At 35.5% G+C, this 25,696-nt stretch overlaps 1 protein-coding gene across 1 annotated transcript in view; it reads left to right on the top strand.

Annotated features, from left to right (window-relative positions):
- The window catches only part of PHEX (phosphate regulating endopeptidase X-linked), a 65,842-nt gene extending 46,081 nt beyond the window's left edge, over positions 1-19,761 (top strand). Inside the window, exons 13-22 of the mRNA XM_053457274.1 lie at positions 1,439-1,516; positions 2,862-2,965; positions 5,450-5,508; positions 11,118-11,172; positions 15,050-15,117; positions 15,652-15,782; positions 16,092-16,157; positions 16,784-16,888; positions 17,055-17,131; positions 19,456-19,761. Coding sequence (XP_053313249.1) covers positions 1,439-1,516; positions 2,862-2,965; positions 5,450-5,508; positions 11,118-11,172; positions 15,050-15,117; positions 15,652-15,782; positions 16,092-16,157; positions 16,784-16,888; positions 17,055-17,131; positions 19,456-19,558 — 846 coding nt within the window. The 3' untranslated portion in view covers positions 19,559-19,761. The remainder of the gene's footprint in view (positions 1-1,438; positions 1,517-2,861; positions 2,966-5,449; positions 5,509-11,117; positions 11,173-15,049; positions 15,118-15,651; positions 15,783-16,091; positions 16,158-16,783; positions 16,889-17,054; positions 17,132-19,455) is intronic.
- Positions 19,762-25,696: the final 5,935 nt, after the last annotated feature.

The raw sequence follows: 25,696 nt of genomic DNA, 5'->3' as shown, positions 1-25,696 counted from the left end.
TCTTATTTTTTATATAGATTTTTTATTTATTGGGTGTAATATTTTTTACGTGTTAAGTAATGACAGACCATACTGCAGCTCCCAGCTTGCAGGGTTGTGGCACTTTGGTATATTTATGATTTTGCTGCAATCAGAATCAGCCTGTTTACAAAGTAATTGGATGCTCATAAAGTTGTTGAGTGTGGCATCTAGATACAATAGGCTTCCTCGCATGGTGTTATTTATTACCTGTCATAATACATCCAGATGTTACTCCACAGTGAACATGTAATATGCTCATCTTTCATGTTAACACATAGACTGCTGGATATCAGTTGTATTTGTGGAGCAGTGGAATGCACTATGAACTGATGGGCTTAAACTGCCTAAAATAATAGCAAGCTTATTAGGAAGATGTTCTAACTATACTCAGAGGTATTTTTTTTTAAAACATCTTAGAGAACCAACCACAGTTCTCCTGTGAATTTAGGCAGCCTCAGTTGCTTCTATTTCTTGACGTAATCCCAGACAGACTCAATGATGTTTAAAACCATCACTTCCCCGACTCCTTCTTCTTCTTCTTTACACTGAAGATAGCTCTTGATGACTTTGGCTGTATGTGTGGGGTCATTGTCATGCTGCAGCATGAATTGGGGCCAATCAGAAGCCTCCCTGATGCATCTAAATGAAATCAATATTTGGTGTGACCAGCCTTTGCCTCAAAATTAGCATCAATTCATCTAGGTACTCTCGCACAAAGTCAGGGATTTTGTAGGCATATAGCAACATGTATGATTAAACAATTATACCAAACAGTGTATGATGGATAAGTATTTGTGCTTCTTCAAAATAACTTAGGCAGAACATCAGAAAACCCCTGTCTGCCTTGACAATTCTGCCTGGTTATTACTGTGCTCAGTCTTACCATGGTGTATGACTTTCAACCTTAAATTGTCTTCAGCAACCTCACCTTGATGAGTTTGACTGTTCTTCTCCCAGTTTTATTCCTCCTACACAGCGGTTTCAGTTAATAATTGTGTTTCAACCTACATATGAAATTGATGATCATTCGCACCCGTTTGGTATAATTGTTTAATCATACTTGTTGCTATATGCCTACAAAATCCCTGACTTTGTGCGAGAGTACCTAGATGAATTGATGCTAATTTTGAGGCAAATTGTGGTCACACCAAATATTGATTTCATTTAGATTTTCTTTATGTTCACTTACATTATATTTTGTTAAATTATGAAATTACAGTATTACCATGTCTTGAAACATATTTAAAGCATTCTTACTTTACAGTATTTGTATGCACCTCCCTAAAACTCCTTTTGTATATAAGATTGTTCTTTTGCTCCTTTAACGCCAGCATCAATCCCTATGTATTAATTGCTAGTAAAGCAGGAAGTTGTACATAGAAAGTTGTTTTATTTTTTCCCCCATTTCCATTTCCAGGCAAAAACTGTGATGGCCAAAGTTGGATATCCAGAATTCCTTTTGAATGACACTTACATAAATGAAGAAGTCAAAATGGTGAGATCTTCAAGAGCCTTTCATTTATCTTCTGAACATTTTGTGTGACAGTTGCCACACATTCACAAAAACATTAGAGCCTGCTTTTTAATTGCCACATGATAAAGAAGAATACATATTACTGTGAATAATTTAATATGCATTCTTCCATAACGGAATCTCCTTGTCTCTGGTCTGACGGTTCTCGCTACTGATTGGCTGCTTGAGAAGGGATTCCGCATAAAACAATAATAGCAACAGCAATGTATTTATCTTTGCTGCTGCCCTAGGTCTGACCCAGGGCAGCGCCCCCCCTGCGGGCACTGTTCTTACTGCTGAGCGCTTTTATATGATGTCATATCCTGGTACTGTGCCTAATAAAAATATGTGGCTTGAACAATGGAGGTTGTGCTGATGTATTTAAGGATAGATTTGGTACATCATCTGTCCCATTCGAATTATGATAATAAAATTGTTCTGTAAATTGTAGTTTAGGCTTGCATCATGGATTTAGAATAGGGTTTCTTTCAGGAGATGCCAAGAAACTCTTTTTTGAGCAATTATTTAATACTCCAGTAACATTTTCATTTTTGTTTTTGCTGCATTATGATCTTTCTAATAGGAAACGAAATCCTTCCAGTATGAGAATGGCTATCTAATTTATATCTAATGCATGCAATAACTTGATGCCACACTACATTTACTGCTCATATAGTACATTAAATTTAATATGCATTGGGCCCTTCCAAAGAAGCTATTTACATAATTATTCCACCAGCTATAGAAGAGAAACATCACGCATCATTTTGGAACAAAATAATTTATTACAGTTTGTATAAAACAGCTTGGGTTGCCATTATGACTGGGATTGTTGTGAGATAAATTATTTTTTTGTAGGAACAAATCTGAATTCACAAGGGATGCACATAAGAAAATGTTAATTTGACAGAACTGCACAAAAATGTATGTGTTTCAGCTGCCCATATTTCATATACTGTATGTTTAAAATTTGGTTCTAAGAGAAGCCATTATACCTGACAGGTATAAAATGCAGTAACCGAGGGAAAACATTTTGCATGTTTACTATTCAGTAAGCATACACTATTGATTTTTAACCTAAAAATATATATTTATGACTGATATAGGCATAGCATAGGCAAATGCATAGCATTTACTAAATCCCTGTTTAAGTATTAGGCCTGGATATCAAATAAAAACAGCGTACACTTTTGGAATATTAATAAGCATCTTCTGAAAGTTTGGTTAATTTCTAATAGTGTGAAAAGAAAACAGACAGGAGCTTGCATTCTAATGAAGAATCATCACATTAATGTGCGAGTATATTTTTTTTATCTCCATTCTGCAGCTGAAATTTTCAGAATCGGATTATTTTGGGAATGTACTGCAGACCCTGCACTTTTTATCACAATCTGATTTCCATTGGTTGAGGAAAGAGGTTCCTAAAAAAGAGTAAGTTACAAACAACATATAATCTTTCAAGAAAATGTATTTGTTATATTACTAGGACTTTTTTTTATTATTATTATTTTAAAAAAGTGTGGTTTTATTTTAGTATATTAGTTATTTCTGTTTTGTTTTTTAGTATAGCATGTGTTTTAAGTTCATATGTTACATATTAAATTAGCATGCATTAGAGATGAAATCATAGATTTGCAATGCATCACTTTGGCTAAAACTCATAGATATATTTCCTGATGGTTATTTCTTTGTCCTTTTCTTGTTTTGTAGCTTACATGGTTAAGTTGTTAAAAATAAACATTACTATAGATCTGCTGAGTTCTGCACATTTACATTGACCTTGAAATTACCACAGTACATCAACCGGTGAAGAACATTAGATAGGATTATTACTACTGAAGTTTGATTTTTAATCAAATAGTATAAATTAAATTATAAAAATAGTGTAATATTTATCAACAGGATAAATTGATTTGTGGTATGCCAAATATCTTAAAAACAAATATCTTTTAAAAAGTTAATTTATTTGAATATTGTAAGATAGGAATTAATAGGGAGATTTATTGAATTATTTTATTGACTTTCCCATCTATAAAAGTTAATGCACATGTTACATAATCTGTTGTAGTATTAGCCATTTAAATACATCCATAGACAGAACTTTCTAGCAATAAAGAGGGATATTATTGGTCAGACTTAAATTTAAAATGAAAATCCCAAAGCTATTCCGTGGAGCTCAATTTGCTGATTAATCGACTCCATTGTATAATGTTGATGTATTCATTGGAATCCCCCCTCTGGTACATCAGTGTCACCCTTCTCTAATTTACTGCATCCAACAATATCATTGATTGGACGACGGAGGGCCTTTGATAAACATACTAAAAAATGGGTTTTTAATTTTTATCAGGCGCTACCTACTACAGTGCTGTGAAAAAGTATTTGCCCCATGCCGATTTTTTCCATTTTTGCATATTTGTCACATTTGTTTCAGATCAAACTAATTTTAATATTAGAAAAAAAGATAACCTGAGGTAACACTGCAGCTTTACAAAAGTTACTAAATCTACCAATTAACCATTTTTAATTGATAATTGGGTGCACACACACAGGCATGATTAATACCCGCCCTATTGAATCTAAACATTTAATAGACTCTGTCTTGAAAAGTGAAGTAGGCTCAAAGGTCTCAAAAACCAGCAGTCTAAAGAAAGTAGAAACAAATTTATTGACATCTATCAGTCTGGGAAGGGTTAAAAAGCCATGTCTAAGGCTCTAGGACTCCAGTGAACCACAGTGAGAGCCGTTACCTACAAATGGAGAAAACCTGGAAAAGTGTGGAACCTTCCTTGGAGTGGCCTACCAAGATTCCTCCAAGAGCGCATTGATGACTCATCCAGGAGGTCACAAAAGAACCCAGACTAACATGTATAGAACTGCAGGCCTCACTTGTCTCAGCTAATGTCAATGTTCACAATTCCACAATAAGAAAGAGACTGTGTAAAAATGGTATCCATGGGAGTGTTGCAAGCCAAAACCACTGCTGACCAAAAAGAACACAAAAGCTTGTCTCGCCCAAAAACATAATGATGTTTTCAAGACTTTTGGAAGATGTGGGTCCTGTTACAATAAAATTAAGGTTTTGGCGTGGCCAATTTTAAAGCCCCGACTTCATGCTCAAAAACCTTCCAATATGGCTGAATTAAAACAATTCTACCAAGAAAAGTGGCCAGAATTCCTCCACAGTGATGTAAAGAACATTTTATTACAAATATTTGATTGCAGTTGTTGCTATCAATGGTGATGCAACATGTTATTAGGTTTAGGGGGGCAATTACTTTTTCACATGGATGATATAGCTTTTGATGAACTCTTTACCTTCAATGACATGATCACATAAAAGCTGCAATTTTTGTTAACTAGCATTTTGTATTATATTAAAATTAGCTGGATGACCTGAAACAGTTAAATGTGACAAATAAGCAAAACTATAAGAAATTGGGAAGGGAGTCAATCTTTTTTCACTGCACTGTATATTGTGTATGGACTATTTAAATTAATTGAGTTAGGAAGTTTGATATCATCTGACATTATCCACATTCAGGAACAGCTGATTTAACAGAGCATGTCTTCCAGACCAATTCATCTGGCTCATGTTCCTTGTTGAATTACCTGCTGACATAAGTAGAACTCTGGTGGAATGATTCGAGTTTTGCAGTCATGTTTAATGATGTAACAAACATTTTTCATGCTAGATTTTTTGGTCACTATATATTTTATTTGGTATGTTTTAATTAAATATATTTGAAATTCTCTTTAGAAGTACATATCTTATGATTATCGTACACTAATGTTCTAATGTTATCGTATTCTAATGTTTTAACTGTATTTGCTAAACTCCAGTGTTTGATTGGTTTTTATTTTTAATAGGATTGGAGATGAATGGGAAATAAAATGTCTTTTCTTTCCCAACAGGTGGTTTACAAGTCCGACAACAGTCAATGCTTTCTACAGCGCATCTACTAACCAAATTAGTAAGTACTTAATTAGGATTCTGTTGCTTTACCACTGTGAAAATTCCATGCCATTTATCCTTGAAATGATGAGTTTTTTGAAAAATTGTAAGGTACTAATGGTGTGGTTACTTAAAACAATATGCAAGAACATATTCTTAAAAGCTTCTAAAGAACTTAATGTAAAAGGATCTTTCCTACAAAAAATGTGATTTGAAAAAGGTGATTATTTTTCTAAAGAAGCAATCATTTTATGAATATAACAAACTAAGTAAAAATGTCTTTAGTTCAAATTGTTATGTGATGTACCACTGGCTATGTCCTCTTTACCCATTGTACAGAACTTCAGATACTGCTACGACTGATAGTATGTATATTAACATACTTTATTTAGTTATAGCATATACTGTAGTCTATATAAAAAAAAGTTTGACTTTTCAGGAACCAGCCTGGGATTATTAAATTATTATAAACTTGACTGTGAAGTCAGAACTCTTGTATTTATCCAAAACTAAAATATGGATTGCATATGTTAGAGGATATTTTCAGCAGTAAGGGCTGAATTTCCTATATGACTTAGAGTCTTTGGATGTTTATGCCACCTGTCTCTTTTTTGTTTTGTCTATGTTCTACTTCCTCCATATGGCTCACCAATAAACACCCCAATCACATTTACATACAGGGAGCTCTTGTTAACTATCAAAAGGCAAACAATAAGGGAGTTATAAGAGATAATTCCACATTATCATTAATTTATGCCCTCACTGCAAGCCATATGGAAATGTAAAAGTGAAATGATACATATAAATAAGGGTCAAGATTCCACACTGGAAGATGAACCATGGTATCAGTTACAGTTTTCTCTTTTAGGTCATTTAAATCCCTCTTTGATACTCTGGTTTGATCAAAACTCTACTAAAAATAATTGAAAAACTAGACATCACTTTAAGAATGAATAACAAACTTTCAATTTACTTCTCCATAGACATTCCTAATTAAAACATTGGTGATTTCAACCTCAATGATTGGCATGATTACAATAAATGACCTAATGACTGTACAGGAGTTAAAACCATTTGAACAATTAATGTAGGAAACCATTATATCTGTCACATACACTATCATATGGATAGCTGAGGTCCCACTTACCCGCTCCCCCGTTCCAGCTGTGAATGGAGACTCCCCCTCCTCTGCTCGCAGACACAGAAGTGAGCAGAGTTAGTATGTCGACGTGCCCTTCTCATTGCCGACCTCGGCTTTGTGACCTATCCTGGATTTTTGATTTAAACCCTTCGGATACCTCGCCTTGCTCTTATTGTTGTGTGATTTCCTGCCAATAGGAACCTACTCTGTTTATCGGCTCACGGATACAATACCTGTTAGAAATATATTTTTCTATTTTAGGATAAAACAATGTCTCTGTTTATTGGAATAGATAAGTGGTCCCAGGGATGTAATACCAAAGTAATGTCTAAATGTTATGGTCTATGTTATGGTCTATGGTCTATGATCTATACAAGCAATAGATCAAGATATTAAACCCAACCCATGGTTAAAATGGGAAAAGCATATTGGAAAAATATTTAATATAAAGCATTGATATAGAGCTAGTGTGGAAGTAACTAAAATAATTCACTGTTTAAGCCCGGTAGTATAAAATCCAAAATAGATGGTGGTTTTAGCCAAGTACCATACATAAGAAAAACCCAACCACCTTTGTTGGCTCTGTAACACTGAAAAAGGTAATTTTCAACACATATGGTGGGGATGTATAAGCGTTATAGGTTGATGGGCCTGACTAACCACATAAATAAAAACCATGTTAGGGTCCAATATCAAATACCTACCCGATGTTGCTTTGCTATAATTGAATCTTCCGAGTTTCCCTCTTGCTAAGCTCTACTTGGTGATTCACCTCAATGAAAACCGAAATAATTAAGACTATGGTTACAATTTGAAATCCCATCCTAGGACCACTTTATACACCAAGTACAATATCAATATAGAATGGGGAAAGGAGTGTCCTTTATTCATGGCAACAGTAATGTATTTGAAAATAAGATGGAAACCCTAGCTCCTAAAATATCCCGATAGATATAATTCAGTATGTGTGGTCCCTGTGCCCAAGATAACAAATTAAAACACCACTAAGAGGAGGCTCCCTATATAAAAAGCCCTTAAAAAGATTTCTAATAGATGTAAAAAAATAAATAAAAAGATGGCAACAATACTTGTCAGTGGCTTTATATGTTGGTAGACGTAAGAACTTAAACAGTAGTTTTTGATGTATTATAAAACATGATGTCATCATCAACTGTATTTCTATTTTCTTGTATTTATTTCCACGTAGATCAATTATGTTGAGTACCATTTTCCACAATTATTTTAATAAAGATTACGAAGACGTGAATAGCAAAAAATATAACACAGTGCAACGGGACTTGGTCTTTAAAATTTGTCTTCTGTGGTCAGAAAGATAAAGTAAAATCAAAGCAGATTGTAGATAGTCAAATGTGTTACCTTTAGTGATCAAGCAACCCGGTAGAAGCCTGTTCTTTTCATTATATTACAGGCAGCTGTAAACCATAGAAAAATAAACACGTGTCACATTAAATTATCTTAAAAATCAGAATGAATCATCTGTGGATCACATAAACACAGCCAAGAATTACATTAAATCCAATCGGACCGTATGAGCAGGTTTTAGTGATTTGTAAAGTGGGGCATAGGCTGTCATAAGGTCATATAAAACCACCCAAGCTACACAATAATCCATTTGTGTATGCCAGTAATTTATTTAAGGTTATATCGCATCATCTGAGCCACTCTGGCTTGGGTCTACATTAGTATACTCATACAAAACAGTAATAAAATGAAAATTAAAATCTACAGTTCCTCAGTTTTCAAGGTTCTATATTTTGGAATTGTATTTAATACACAGTGTTACAAAGAAAAAATAACATAAGAAAACAAATAGTTAATGCGTTCATTGTAAGATTGCATTCTCAAAAAGTGATTTATGTATTACATATTTAAAAATGTAAGAATGTTTTAATGGCAAAGCCATGGGAGTTGTACATAAAAAAGTGACCACAAAAAAAGTACCGTATATTCCGGCGTATAAGACGACCCCCAACTTTTACAGTCCAAATATAGAGTTTGGACTATACTCGCCGTATAAGACTACCCCTCTACCCAGCGTACAACAACCAGCCAATCACGGCAAGCGATGTACCTTACCGGTGATTTGCTGGTTGATTTGCTGACATATACATACATGCACTGCCCTTGCCCTTACACACACACACACACACACACACACACACAGACACACACACACACACACATATATAATATATATATCTATATATATATCTACACATATGCCTGTCCATACATACACATTTATACACTGCCCTCACCACACACCCCTGCCTTTACACACACATGTATATGTATATGTATATATATATATATATATATATATATATATATATATATATACACACACACGTATGTATATATATATACACACACACACACACGCCTAGTGATTAGAGAGCAGGGAAGCCGAGGTCTGAAGTGCCAGACCTCGGGCTTCCCTGCTCCCTCATCACTACGCGCCGGCAATTGATGCCGGGCGCCGGGACATGACGGCATCCCTGCGCTCGGCATCAATAGCCGGCGCGTAGTGATTAGAGAGATTGGTGGCTTCGTGGGAACCTCCGGCTTGGTAAGTACCCGGCGTATAAGACGACCCCCCACTTTTAAGAAGATTTTTGGGGGTTAAAAAGTCGTCTTATACGCCGGAATATACGGTAGTCTTATTAGCATGGCAGCAAATGAAATCTTTTGCTGATTTGTTGCTTGTTACGGTAGCACCAAGAGAGGTCTTTTCTTCCATCTTTTTATGGTAAGACACTAATATATACGGTAGATAATAGTTACAGATCAACTGGCCATCTCTAGAATTATGAACCCAGGATGAAAAAACCCTACGAAACCATGATCTCATGTAGTGCCAGGCAGGGACATTTTTGACCCAGTGTTTTGACCTTGGTTTTCACGTTCCAACCTATGCTCTTCATGCCAGTTTTTACCTTTACCTTTTAGTTGGTTGTTCTGGTTCTTGTGTTCATGGGACTTTGATCCATTGTACTTTCAGTATTTTTTTCTCTTGTTTCCTAAGCCCTCTTTTATCATTTCTAGATTCTAGTTATCTAACATTAGATCTGTTTCTTGTTTAACCTTATTGCCCTGATCTCTGCACTGTGTTTGACTTTGCTTCTGAACTAAACCTCTATGCTCCCTGTATAGGATTAGATTCTCCTTCACGTTATATACAAACTCCTGCAGAATCTGCTTTTTTAAATAGATCTTTTGAGACATAAAGGCCTTCAAGAAGAGTTCTTCACAATATACATAAATACAATATACATAAATACAATATATATATATATATATATATATATATATATATATATATATATATATATATATATATGACATATAAACGAAGGACTATTGTGATGTCATGGGTTGGAACAAATTGTGTGTACCCTTACTAGATTGGTATAGAGGAAAATATCCATTAGAAAGACAACATTTAAAATAAAAACCATTTTCTGAGAATGGAGAGCAAGTTGAAATACCTATTAACGGAATCATATACAAATCTTGTTAAAAATTTTAATGGCAGTGCACCGCATAAATGATATTAATATGTTTAAAATGAACAACTTAGTTTAAATATATGAATCCATCAGCGCTTTAACCCTCAAATCCAGTGGCATACAAGATTTCTAATGAACGCTGCTATTGTGCAGAGGAGATATGCATAATGTAGACATTAGTTACAGGGCTAATTTTACAAAAGCCCATGAAAGACATTGACACTCTGACACTATCTGTATCTTTCAATTTGCACAGATGGCCAGAGGTGAAGAGCAATTCATTATAGCTTTCATTTATTCAACTGCCCAGCACATGGAAAATTGCTCTTTAAGGATACATTCTCTCTAGCAAGCACATATCTGATAGCTGTAAAAAAATAATGCCTGCTTTCAAAAAGCTTGAATCTGAAACATTGAATTTTGTTTGATGGTATGTCTTTAATACAGTTTGCATTTTAAAAAGGTACCTGCTGTGCTTTTTCTTCTTTCGAATATATATATATATATATATATATATATATACATATATAGACACATGTAACGTATTGATTTGTATAGGGCCATCATTATCTACAACATTGTACAATAGGTACATAACAAGCCGTTTAACCCTGTAATTGGGTTAGATTCATTATAAGTTTGATTGACGTGCCAAATCATTTACATAGCATAATGTACATTTGGAGGCAAATAGTGAATGTTTTTAAATGTTCCAATTAAGGTACAGAACCTCTCTTCTTTGTACTTGGTGGTAGGACAGCAGGTTTAATAAGACGCATTGCTCATCTGGAAACTTCTGGGTTCTAGGTATTTAGATCCGAGTTTAAATCATTTTATATTATTAAAGATTTGTGCATTTGTGGCTACAACGCACTACACTGATATGAACAGATCTGAATCAGATTTGGTGTTTCTACATATTTACATTATTCACGAAATGTATTTTAATCATTGCAGGGTTCCCTGCAGGAGAACTTCAGAAGCCTTTTTTCTGGGGAACAGAATACCCACGGTAGGTAATAAAACAAAAGCACTAAGCAGTTGTAAACATATATGAAATTTCAGCTTTGTCATTGTTGGTGCTATAAATAATAAATCTTCTGTCTGTACATAACAACATATCATAATATATTTGCATTGTTTCTACTTACTTGTCTTCTACTGATTAACTACTTTAACAAAAGTTATACCTTTCTTTAAGCAGTTCATCTCCCAAAACAGTTTTATGTTGGATTTAGCTGTGTACACAAATTTAACACTGTGTATACAGTGATAGAGAACAAGGTTGGTCATCATAGCTATACTATAACATACCGCATTTTATTATAAGTGTCAGTTTTTCAAATGAAAAATATTTTGTTCATACAAGCAACAAAATGTTCAAGCCTATGTGAGGTTTAGTATGAGTAAGGGACGATGCTGCCACATCCAAAAAAAGCTCTTAAGGGCCTTACCATGGAGGAGTATTAGCCGCTTGACTCTAGGTTTTGCTTCTCCGCTGATGATCCAGTCTTAACAGGAGATGGGCTTGAGCTTTTCCAGCTCTACGAAAGCCTATAATTTGTTATTTCTTAAATTGGAGTTTTATTGAAAAGCCAGCTGTAATCACAATGGGTGCTTGGCTTATAAAACTGTTATAAAGCCCTAAAAGATTATTATAAGATGTATGGAGTAGTTCCAGCTGTACCAGGCAGATAGTAAACGCTGCACCTTGCTCATGTCAGCCATCCTACAGAATATTAATGTTCATTGCTTAATCAGTGTTCACCTTTAGCGAGCCTTTACTAAATGTATGGTTTCTTATTTGCATAATTGTTATTAAAAGTATTCTAAGTCTGTAAGTAAAATAAAAGAGAGTTAAAATGTAACATCTCTTATATGTGTGTGTAATGGCATCATTTTTAGAGTAAAAGGGTTTAATGAAGGCAAGCTTCCAATTTGTCTGTATTCCAGCTTCTCAATTATGCGCAGAACCTACTCTATGCACCTGAAATTGTCTTCCTTCTCTGTATTTCCGACCTTGAAAAATTATCAGTAATAAGCTTTACATAATACAACACAAGTCAGGAAAAGCCATCCATCTATTGTACAGGGGTGGCCATTAAGGACACGAAATACTCCTAAATTGCATAATGGACAGCAGTAAAGAAAGTGAAATATCGTTGTCTGATTGATACAGAGTACACAAACTGTAACTGTTCTACAAGCATGTTCCTTACTGAAAAGTACATAGTTATACACATTGTGACAATACATTTTAGGCCATTCTTTCTTATAGAACTGCTTAAGCTCAGCCATAGTCTTTGGATGTCTGGTGTGAACAGCTCTCTTGAGGCCATTCCACAGCATCTATAATGGGTAAAGGTTTGGGCTGCGATTGGGCCACTCCAAAAGCGGATTTTCCTTTTTTAAGCCATTCTGTAGTAGATCTACTTCAATGTTGTCCTGCTGCATCACTGAACTTCTACTGAGCTTTAGCCATCCAAACACTATCTGTATACTATCAAAATACTATCCTGTATTATACCTTGATAAATTTCATTGTCCCCTTGATGATGGCTTGCTGTCCAGGCCCGAGGCAGAAAAGCAGCCATAAATGATGTTTCCTCCACCGTACTTCGCCATTAAGATTACATTTTTATGTATTCCCAGTAGAGCTGTGGAGTGTCAAGGCTTCCTCCGTCCTGTCCTGCCATAGACTCCATGTCTGTTTAGTGTATTGTAGTGTCATGACCAGATACACCAATCAGCCATAACACTTTGACCACTGACAGGTGAAGTGAATAACACCGATAATCTTGTTATCATGGCGCCTGTCAGTGGGTGAGATATATTAGGCAGCAAGTGAACATTTCATACTCAAAGTTGATGTGTTAGAAGCAGGAAAAATGGGTAAGCGTAATGATCTGAGCGACTTTGACAAGGGCAAAATTGTGATGACTAGACGACTGGGTCAGAGCATCTATAAAACTGCAGCTCTTGTGGGGTGTTCCCAGTCTGCAGTGGCCCAAGGAAGGAAAAGCAGTGAACCGGCGACCATGTTAAGGGTGCCCAAGGCTCAATGATGCGGGGGGGGGGGGGCGAAGGCTGGCAGATGAACTACTGTAGCTCAAATTGCTGAAAAAGTTAATGCTGGTTGTGATGGAAAGGTGTCAGAACACACAGTGCATCATAGTTTGTTGCTTATGGAGACCAGTTAGGGTGCCCATGCTGACCCTTGGCCACTGCGGAAAGTGCGTAAAATGGGCACATGAGCATAAGAACTGGACCATGGAGCAATGAAAGAAGGTGGCCTGGTCTGATGAATCGCGTTTTCTTTTACATCACGTGGGTGGCTGGGTGGGTGTGACCTAGAGAACACATGGCACAGGATGCATCCATGGAGGACCCTCCTCGCAACATACAGTACTTAAAGGATCTGCTACTAACCTTTTGGTGCTAGATACCACAGCACACCTTCAGAGGTCTCGTGGAGTCCATGCCTTGATGGGTCAGGGCTGTTTTGGCAGCAAACATTATGCAGGTGGTCATACTGTTATGACTGGTTGGTGTAAGTTAACCTTCAAGCCTTTAGCTGTTCAAAAGGGTTCTTTATTACCTCTTTGAGCATTCTTTGTGTCCTTGGTGTCATCTTGGCTAGCTAGGTGATAAGTGAGGAGGAGAGCCTTAGCCCATGGAATGAATGTAAAGATCGAGTAGGGGAGTATTTGTTTATGAGGGCAGAAATGTATGGAGGAGCAGTGTTATGAAGGCCCTTATATCAGTGGATGATTTCACAGAGTGGAGAAGCAGAAGAGGCGCTGCATGCAAGGAAGATAAGTCTTGTAGCAGCATTTAGGACTGCAGAGGAGAGAGTTGAGACCGTGGAATGCCAACCAGAAGAGTGTTGCAGTGGTCAAGACGGGAAATGATAAGTGAAGAAACCAGAGTTTTTGTTGATTCTTGGGTGAGGAATCTATACTTATGCAAACACCCAGTGCTCCTAGCCCCTTACATCCACCTTCAGGTTCACTCGGGTGGCCAATCTAACCTTAAGCATATGACTGCCAGCTGGATACACACGGCACATGTCTACATAAAGAAGGCTGTTAGAAAAGCTTAGCATGTGACCATTTGTATCCAGCAGGTGACTCCATGACTCTGACTGCCTCTAAATTGCCAATTTTCAGCCCCATTACAGTCCTGATATTAATAGTTTTATTTTGCTTTTACTGGAGCATTAAAATAAAAATGCCACCAGATATTTATCAGTAGCGAATCTGAATGTGGTTATATACAAGATGATAAAACCCCTTTAAATGTCCATGGGCTACAAAGATCCTGTGCTGCGGGGGCAAATGAGATGTAAATTCAGCCCTAGGCCTTGGTTATGAATGGTGTCACTGATTGTTGAAGGAAAGAAGGAATCTTACCCTACCTCATGAAAATCCAAAGACCGATTAATCACATAATGTAGTGGATCTTACCTAATAAATATGTGAAAAGCAGACTCTATTGTCACAGTTGGTATTGATATGTGTGTCTTCTCTCCCCTTTATAGACATGTAAAGGAGCATTAATTTCAGTTAAATTATGTGTATGTACAAGGAAACTGACTGTCAACTTAAAAATATAATGGAAACTGAATTTGCATGCATCAGTGTCAAACACTTCCCACCTTTCTCGGGGAGGAATTATTAGAACCGGCAGGCCGATGATCCTGTTTCATCTTTGATCTATGATATTCCAATGCAACATTATCAAAATGAATAATTACATTTTGAATCCTAGCAGGTTCCTGATCAAAAAATAAATGGTCTCACGGAGAGCAGAATCCTTCACAAGAGGCAATGCTGGTGAATAATTTGTATTATTAACTGTATTTATACGTGTTTTCTTTAATTTGGCAGATCTCTGAGCTATGGAGCAATTGGGGTAATTGTTGGCCATGAGTTCACACACGGCTTTGACAGCAATGGTAAATATGTTTTATGTATGCATGATATTAACTAAAATATAATGAAAAAAATATTTGTGACGTATGGATAAGGTGAATTTAATAGGGGTATTTAATTAAGAAGCTTTTATATGTTTCAAAGGAACATGACATGATCTAAATCTAGAGAGTTTAAGTCTTAGATATAAAGTAAGGAAGTTTTACCTTTAGATGGTGCTAAATATGTGGAACAGCATCTCAGCAGATGTGGTAGAGGTTAATACAGTTATGGAATTTAAACACGCAAAATTAGTTGGACTTCAGACAGTTAAAGTTGCAGTGAAATAGCTTCTGGATGAAAATAGATGTCACGTGTCATAATCACACATATGAACGCCCCTAGGATTTGACCAAAGGCTGGTATCACAGCCTTCATCAGTGAAACGTCTCTATAGATGCCCTCAAATATGGATGTAACCCCAACAAATTATAGGTAGTGAGACCAAATCAGTCCTGTTTTTAATGTAACTAAAAACAAAAACTATTATTTTTTTATTTTTTATTTTCTCCTTGGAGGTCGTAAGTATGACAAAGATGGAAATTTGCATTCATGGTGGACCAGTGAATCAGAAGAAAGATTTAAAGACAAAACTAAATGCATAATAGACCAATATAATGATTACTACTGGAAGCAAGCTGGGTTACATGTAAGTAAATAAAGGAAATGTTATATTGTATATTCATTGTGCGCTTTCACCTCAAGTAACAGAACTCATGAAGAAACGTAATATTTAAAAAATAGGTATAGAATATAAATTTATATTACAAAATTTCATTACAAAATTTCAATTACATTAATGCATATAAACAGCAGTTAACATAATTGCTTAATTAGACTGGAGTCTGCAGGGATATCGAAGATGCCTAATTTGAATTACTTATGAATATATTTCTCATTCATCCATTTTAATCGACATAAACCTATTGAAACTGCGTTACCCTGCCCTTTTTATTAGGTAAAGGGAACAAAGACATTGGCAGAAAATATTGCGGATAATGGAGGGATGAGAGAAGCTTTTCGGGTAAGAAACACCTATGTGTCAATCATTAAAATATAAATGATACAATTTTCTTACCTAAAATTGGGAAAACTATGTGTTGTCAAAATTCTGGCATTATACCACTACTTTTTATGGGTAGTTGAAATGGTCTGAATTTGATGTTGAATTTCTACAGCTATACTTTTGATGACATCGTGAGTGTATCTCTTTGAGATGTTCTGCTTTCCACTGTCCTACAGTTTGCTATTTTGTCTCATTATCTGTGTAGACAAAAGTTACCTTCAGCGCACACACTATATCTATCTCTCTGTCACAAAAGAGAGAAAGCAAAGTGGGAGTTCAGTTTTTTTTTACTAGTGTCTATTAGAATGTTTTAAGAATGGTTGAATTGGCCAATGCTAAACCATCTAATTTTCTTAATGTCAACATTATTATTGACAGCTGACCCAGATCACATGTCATTTTGGAGACTTTGTAGCATCTGGTTAGGTATAAAAATGGCTCATTTGATACCTTTATTGGCAAAACAATTGTAATAGAATACAAGCCTCTTCTTTTTATCTAGTGAATGAATGAATAAAAATATTAACCATTATTTAATGTGTTCATTTTTCTTTTCTTTTTAATATATTTTTTTATAATTTTAGGCTTACAGAAAATGGATCAGTGAAATGAGAAGTGGTAAGGAAGAGCTTCTTCTTCCTGGCCTAAAATTCACTAATAACCAGCTCTTTTTCTTGAGTTATGCACATGTAAGTAACAGAAAACAAAGTCGTCATAATATTATATAAGTATAAGCAGTTATTTTATTAAAATAAATCTAGACCTAGAAATAAAAGAGATAATGTCTGTGATTCATATTGTTTTGTAGTTATTTCAACTTAATAAAACATTTTAAAATGTATTTTACCTTATTAGGTAAGGTGTAACGCCTTCCGGCCTGAAGCTGCAAGAGATCAAATTGTGAATGGTGTACATAGCCCTCCACAGTTCAGGTAATGTTATCTTACTAGTTCCAAACTTATTTAGTAGGCAGGTTAGGAGGATAACAATTTCCTACTGTTAGGGATTGACCACTCACACTAGTAAGGTGTCAGAAGCAGGCGATGAACTAGGAAAGGTGAGCTAAAGGAATATGGGGGGAAGGGCATTAACACATAAGCTCGTAGGCATCCTTAAGGAAGTGGGTCTTGAGGGATTTTATGAAGGACCGAAGGCAAGGAGAAAGACATTCCAGAGGATAGGGGCAGCTGTTAATAAATCTTGCAAGAGCATATGAGAGCTAGAGATCAGAGCACTGGGCAGATGGAGACCTTCGGATGAGCAGAGAGACTGAGTATGCGTGTATTTGGAGATGTAAGTAGAGAAATGGCTATGAGGAACTTTAAAAGTAAGGATTTTGAAATTAATTTATATTTTAAAGAAACCTACAGAGGGGAGAAATGTTATTGAAGCAATGAATGAGGAAGATAAGTCTGGCAGCAGAGTTCATAGTGGATTGTAGAGGGCCAAGACAGGTATGAGGGTGACCAGCTAAGCAAAGGTTACAGTAGTCAAGGTGGGAGATAATGAGGACATAAACAAGAGCCTTACTGGTATCTTGTTTTAGCAAGAGACCAATGCTTTTAATGAGCCAGCAGTTTCAGTGAAACGGAATGGATATGGAGGGTCAATGAAATATCAGAGTCAAGGGTGACTCTAAGACAGCAAGCGTGAGGGGCGGGGACATGATTGCACCATTGACATTGACGAAAATTTGTATTGGAGGAAGGGAAGATAAAAGTTTGATTTTTGGAGAGATTGAGTTTTTGGAATCATGCAAACATCCAGTTAGAGACAGATACAAGACAGTTATTTACACAATATAAGAATGAGGGAGAGAAATCAAGAAAGAATAAGTAAATCTGGATGTCATTGGCAAACAGGTGGTATTGAAAGGTTAAGGTCTGGTAGTGAGAATGGAAGGACAGAACAAATCCTAGAGCCTTGGGGTAAACCAACTGAGAGGGGGAAAGGGAAGCATTACTGTAGAGAGAGATGCTGAAGGTACGATCAGAAAGGTACGATGTGAACCAAGAGAGATCAGTGTCACGGAACCAAGATCATGAAAAGTTTGAAGGAGAATAGGGTGGTCCACAGTGTCAAAAGCAGCAGAAAGATCCAATAGGATTAGCATAGAGTAGTGGCCCTTGGATTTAGAAGTGTGTAAGTCATTAGTAACTTTAATAAGAGCAGTATTAGTAGAATGTCAAGAGCGGAATCCAGATTGAATAGAGTCAAGTAAAGAGTTTGAGTCCTGAAACTTAGTTAGTTAGGCCTATACAATTTGTTCAAGAGGCTTGGAGGCAAGAAGAATTTGAGAGATGGGACGGTAGTTGGACAGATCAGTGAGGTCCAAGGAGGCCTTTTTCAAGATTGGAGTTATGGTAGCATGCTTGAAGGAGAATGTGACAGATCCCGTAGAGAGGGAGAAATTTAATATATGAGATATTGTAGGGACAAGAGTAGGTGACAGGGAAGAGTTTAGGGAGATGAAGTAGGTTTCCTTAGCAATGGTGAGAGCAGAGTAGTAGGAATGGAGCATGAATTCATATGGCAGGAAATCAGGGGATTGTGGATATGGTACTTGGAGAATGCTGGTGATGGGAGTTAAGTAGTAGTAAAGAGTAAAGGGAGTGGAACAAACACAATAAACCAGTATGGCAGTGGTTGATGAATGATCAGTGGAGTATTGATTGATTTGTCCTTCCTTGTTGAACTGGCACACAGATGGAAAATGGCCTGTGCCTCTGAAGTCAGTTCAAATCTAAGGCATGGCTGCGTTTTAGGTATTTACCAACTGATTAATTACCCCACAATAAAATCGAAGACACATGGGGAGAGGATAGCTTACAGGGTACTAATAATTCAATAAGGACAAAGTCAAACAACATCAACCAAAGAAATGATACTGATACAAAAAGTGGAATACCTAAGTAATTAATTAATTAAGCAGGACAGTTAGTAATGATCCATATGACAAGCAGATGTAAATGCAAAAAAGTTTGCTCTCTATAAATATTTACCTTTGAGTTAATGTTAGAGCTCATGGAAATGAGCCCTCCATTAAAGCTGCAGTAGAAAAGCTGCAGCTACCATATCTGCTCATTTTTCAAAGCCTCTAATTTTTCCAATGATGGCTGTAGATGCAAGTATTACATTTAAACGTTTATTCACTAAAGAGGAAAAAATGCAGTTTATCCTATTAAAATACATATAAAGAAAAGACAGATATTGTAATAGATTTTTAAATACTTGTATTTTTTGTATTTTTTTTTAGGGTAATTGGTACAATGAGCAATTTTGAAGAGTTTCGCAAAGCTTTTAACTGTCCAGAAAACTCTACAATGAATAGAGGGAGTCGTTCTTGTCGGATCTGGTAGAAGTGAAGATTTTTTTTTCAATACTTCAAATATAATACATGGACTGCTGTTTTAACTGCTGTTTTTTTAGAAGTGAAGAAAATCCACTGATTTCTGGAGAAACATATTTTTTATACTCAATAAGGATTGAATGAGAATGTTTCTTGTTTTATTGAGCTATTTTATAAACCAATCACATTTCCTAATACAAATTTTACTGGCAATGTTTCAGTATTTTGAGTTTTTTTATGAGGTTAATCTCCAAAAATGTTCTTAATGTAAAAAAAGAACACTGAATAACAACACCTATTTACATTTATATCACACAATTGTTCATCAGTGCTTCATTTATGAATATATGCAAAACGATTTACATTAATGCTTTAATTCATATAAAGGATCAGTGTGAGAAGCATTGTCAATATATATAACAATTTAATAATAATAATAAAATAATAATGGAGCACAGGAGAACTAAGAACATAAGAACAAATACATTGTTTCATTCTTATTATATAATGAGGCAATACAAGCGCATGTATCTGTGTTCCAGTTGCTTTACAGAGTTTAAGCAATGTAGAAAAAAGGGATATGTATGGATCTCCTTTTTCTGTTTCTTTAACCTATACTATATCATTCCTTAGTATGCCTTCCAAAGATAACTATTGCATGATGTTTTTCTAAACTTTCAGGTGGACAAATTTCCTAGATTGCCCACATTTATATAGTTTATAACAGTGTTCGCATGACTACTTCCATAGTGATGTTCTAATGAAAATGAAATGTATCGGTTGGTTATGTTTGCACTTAAAGAAAACGCTACTGGGTGATCTGTTATGAGGGATGTAGCTAACATTCAAACAGAAAGGGCAAAATGGCAAAATTGTAAGAAAAAGTGAAATTTAAGCATATATTATAAATGGCCCCTTGCAGATTAAAACATTTATATTTTTTTTATTATATTAGTACATTGAAAAGTCTACCCATAACATGCGATTTAAAAATAAATGACATTAGCAATAACAGCAAAACACATAAACACACACTGGTACAGAAGGACAAGAGGGCCTTTCTCTTGTGAACGTCAATATATCAGGAGGTATAGAGAGACAAAAGGTGAGGGCCTCTTTGGACAAGGATGAATTGATTGTAGCGAAAGTCCTTTGGAGGTTTTAGTGGCCTAGATATCTCGAAGGTTGAGGGACAGATGGTTTTAAGCATCAACAGAGGGTTAAAATATTATAATAATGGGTTCAGAGTTGTCAGAGTGATGCACTTGGGAGACATGAAAGGGTTAGTGTAGGAAAACAATTTGCCAACTGTTAGCCAGAGATGGATGTCTAAATAGTCCATTGGAACTCTTTGGATGAGAAGGTGTCCAAAGTAGATCGTATAATGCATTAAAAAAAAAAAGTCCCAAGTTGACCTTTCATGAGGTTACTTAAATTTAGCAACTTACCCATAAACCTATGTGTTTAGGTAACCTCATGAAAAAGTACAACACTGAATTGTCAATGTAACACCAGAAACTTGAGTTGAAAATGTATGATTATGTTCAGAATGGTTTTGTCCTGAATAAGCCAATGGTATAAAGAGTTGTATTTCAACTCCTTGACTTTAGGATACATTATGAAGGTCCAACTTCAGTGAGCTTCCTCTAGGTAGAGCTTGGGGTCCTTGTATAATGCATGGTCAAATCAGTGAGGTTTCTTCAATCCTTTGAACTGTGTATTATACAGCATTACTGCTGGAGAAGCCTGCCAGGAAAGGCCCTTCAGAATTAACACTGAAGTGAAACACAACTCTCCTGGCAGCTCTCCCTTTAGTGAGAAAAACCCATTGATATGATATCACGTGTAGAGAGATTGAAGAAAAGTAATAGTAATAATTGTATTTTCTTTCGTGCTTTTAAAGTGTATTTTTGGGTTGCGACTGCACATTTAATAAATATATTTTGTTTTACAATATGCATATGATATATGAGAACGTATATATATAATGCCTAACTTTGTTGTAGTTCAATGGAAAAACACATTACCAAATCTACCCAAGTGTCTAACAGTGTTTTGAGTAGATGGCATACAATTAAATAGAATTCTATTTGTCATTATATAGACATAAACAAATGTAACACTATACTATGAATTTAGAATTTAGGAGAAATTACCTATTAAAGGATATTATTCAGAGAAGCATCAAATCTGACTCTGCATAAGAGCTATTTAGGCCATTTAGTCTGCTTGTTTTTCCTGCTTTAAAGAATCAAAACTTAATTAGTCGTCAATGACTATGCCATGTATGATTAAATTCCATAGATATCTACACAATTATACAAAATAAAATATTTTGAGAAAAGTATACATGCAAAAAAGTAACAATATCTGTGGCTAATGTAGTGTTTTGATGATACTACCAGACCATTCCCTTAAAGAGGTTCACAAAATCAAGTTAATTATTGTAATAGTGATTTATATTCAAATAAATAAATCCAAGTTCATTTAATTTGTAAGAATAATTTAAATTATATTACAAGGCCAAAGTGATATCTTTTGCAGTTCCATAAAAGACTACACTTAACAAAAATGCTGAATTGCAGTTATCCCTATCCTGTAATATTTTTTTTTTTTACTGCTGAAATATTGTAGATAAGGTTCCTGCTAAGCTTGCAGGCTGATAAACGAGCAAGCTGACTATTTCCAACTATATTTATATATAATATATTTTATAAATGCGTTTTCTTTAGCATAATCAATTATTAATCTCTTCATTACTGGTACTATATCGCTGAGGACCAAGAATTTGCTGTTGCCTCATAATAAATCAAACCATTTATGTTACCTGAAGAAATATTAGGTAATTCTATGGTACTTGAGCTAAAAAAGGAATATATTCATGTTTGGGATTATGTATATGTATACTTTTTATAAGAAGATAAAATAAAGGAAAACACTAGGAGCATAATCACCAACATATTTGCTGCTACTATATTTTGTATTTAGACTTTTATTAATTCAACAGACCTAATCAAAGACACATATTCACACACTAAAATACTCACATACACTAACATACCCAAAGACACATGTTCACACACTAACATACCCACAAATACTAACACCCAGAAATACACACTAACACACTGACACACCCAGACGCACTAACATACCCAAATACATAAGGAATCCCAGAAAGACACACATACATACATAGACACACACATATAACTTACCTTGCAGAGCCTCACCCTTTCTTTGATGCAGCTGACCTGGTGAGCTGCGGTGCTACTCATGCAGGGTCATGCAGTGCATCCTCCTAGAAATTAGGGAGAAAAATCTGTGTGTAAGGACTCGTATATATCCCTACTCCTGAAGCATGCCTCCATGTATGTCAGGAAGCGAGGGGGGGGGTTAATCGCCCCGTTGCCCCCTCTGGGCCCATCAATGGTTGGAGGTACAGTTTTCATCCAGCTGCACCTTGATGTTCAGCGGGTCGCATTTGCCACCCAGGGCTGCATGTTAGTCAGCCCAGATTTATGAGAATACAGAAAAAAGAAAGATGTACATATAAGCAAAAATTAATACTTTTACTAAGATTATGCAATAAATAAATCTGTGTCAATATTCAGTGTATTTTCACTAGTGATACCACAGGCAAAGGGCTTTAACAAATGCCCAACATGTAAACTCATGAGACATTTTACATTTAGACCTCTTCTATGCAATGTTTCACCTAAGTTCCTAAAGCTAGAAGGAAGACATAGAATCACAAAATTTGTTCAAGCTAGAGTTGCTATAGGATCAATTTCAAGTTTACAACTGTCTGGTAAAATGCTAAAAGAGGAGCTCTGGTTTTCTGTGCCTTGGGAGATGAAGAGAACAGAGCCCTCCTTATAACTTAAATTTCAATTCAACTGAGACTCTGGTCACCAGAGATAAGCGCAGAGTACCGGCTACCTAATAGTGAATGTTTACAACTACAATCACTGGGTTTTTTTCTGAAGTACCAGAAACATCAGAATTTTCTCAAATTAACATTAATATCTGTTACATCTGTCCTCACGTGAAAGCCAGGAACCCAGCACTGTTTGGATCAGTTGAGTACTGAATGTATGGCATGCCTTGGTGTGCTATGCTGCTCTGGACTCCTATTGTTTCTTTACAAGCATGTTCTGTATGGGGTGTCTCAACCTTATTACTATCTACCAAGTGGAAGCCTCTACACAGTAGGTTGTCCAGCTAAATGATAGTCTTGGTTCCCACGGCTTGTACTTTGTTCCATATTTGAAATTCTCACTGGATAAAGCCAAAGAGGCAGATTAGAGATGTAAGAACGTGTTCCACTTGTCGTATGGTTTTGGACTGAACACTGTTCTCTACAGTCACATCAAGGAGAACAGGTTTAGATATCAATGTTTGGTGCTAAGAAATATCTATTTATTCACCTAATGCATTTTTTTGGGGTGTACAAATGTACTAATGTAAAGACCAATCAGGTTTGTAAGTATGTAATGTGAAAGAGTTAATCAGGTTAAATGCTGTTTGAACAAATATGCATTATTTTGTGGTATCAATGCAATTTACTTTTAATTATTTATAGAGTTTTATATATTATAGAAATGTAATCAATGGATTTTATAACAATATATGCAATGTTCTTAAGAGCTTTACTCTTTAAAAAATAATTAGAGCTGTCTTATATAAAATTAACCACAACTTAATAATATGCAATTTTATAATTTACAAAGAAAAAATATTTCATTGTCATGTATGTTTTCCATTTCCTTTGTATGATTTTGTTTTAAGAAGTTATTTAATAAACCTTTCAGTAAAATCTTTTTTGAGTGTTTTAATTATAAGTTTTCAGATTTAGTATTTTAGACAAACTAGTCAGAAAGTGAGGGCCGTAGAAGTCAATGCCAGAATATTGTCACAGATCAGAGCATTGACAGCAAGCATTGTGATTGCATCTGATTGGCATTCATGATGTCATATAACTGAAATAACATGGAATGTCTTCACTCAGGTTGCCCTCTAATCCAAGGGTGCTGAAATGAAAATGGAGAAGGACAGATGGTGCTAAAATTCGGTTGTAGGGGGTTGCTACAATGCTACACGTAGTAAGGTTGGGAGAAGAAAAATATATAATTCCTTAAGATCGACCTTCCTGAGATATGTATAGTTAAATTAAACCATATGAACATAAAAAAAACACAATTTTGCCCAGAAAGGGGGATACCTTCATGACTCCAAGGGCAGCAAGAATAATCCCTGGATCACCTACTTTTTATGTGAAATGGGTAACCATGAATACCTTTCCTTGCTATACCTGAGGGTCATATACATACTTCAGATATGTTTGTACATTATGACTGCCTTTTATATAACAAATAAATCCAATTTAGCTAAATGCTCACCAGAACACTTCCATTTCCTTTATTAAACATGTGAACATTCGGTGAACTCTTTCCAATTCAATCACATTCTTTTTTTTTGCTAAAATGATACCAAAATCTGAACTATGGATCCAATACTAATAAATAGCAGCTGCTAGGTGTAAAAATTAGATCGTAATTAGTTTTAAATCCCAAACGCATTAAATATAATTTATTGTTGTTTAAATGAGGAGAACGACATGGGGGCTGAAGCAAAAGTGTTAGGAAGAAGAGGTAAAGTGAAGGTTGGAAGAGGAGAGAAGGTGGCAATGATATGAATGTGAAAAGGTCAAATGAAGAAAAAGGGAGTTAATAAAATTGAATATGGAGAGGGAATTGCTAAAGTGTTAGAAAACCTTCTGAAGGGCTGTATACAACTAATGCAGATCTTATGGTATGCAATTTTTTAAATATATATATTTGGGTGAATATATATATATTCACCCAAACCGAACACAGGAACAGGCGAATATTCGGGGAATACAAAGACCCCCCATGAAGACGAACACAAAGACAAACAAGAAGAGTTGGCTGGCGCCCAAGTCTAATATACAGTATATACTGTATGTGTATGTATGTATATATATAATATATCATTACAGTACTTACAGTGAATTTGGGCTGTTTGGGGCTGGACTGAAGCCACCAAAATGGGCTCTTTACACAGTGGGTGTTATATAATATGAATTATAGTGCAAAGTTAAAACGTATTACCATGACAACCAATG

Source organism: Spea bombifrons, chromosome 2, assembly GCF_027358695.1.
Source record: "Spea bombifrons isolate aSpeBom1 chromosome 2, aSpeBom1.2.pri, whole genome shotgun sequence".
NCBI classification, from domain to species: Eukaryota; Metazoa; Chordata; class Amphibia; order Anura; family Pelobatidae; genus Spea; species Spea bombifrons.
This window is presented reverse-complemented; position numbering and strand designations above follow the sequence as displayed.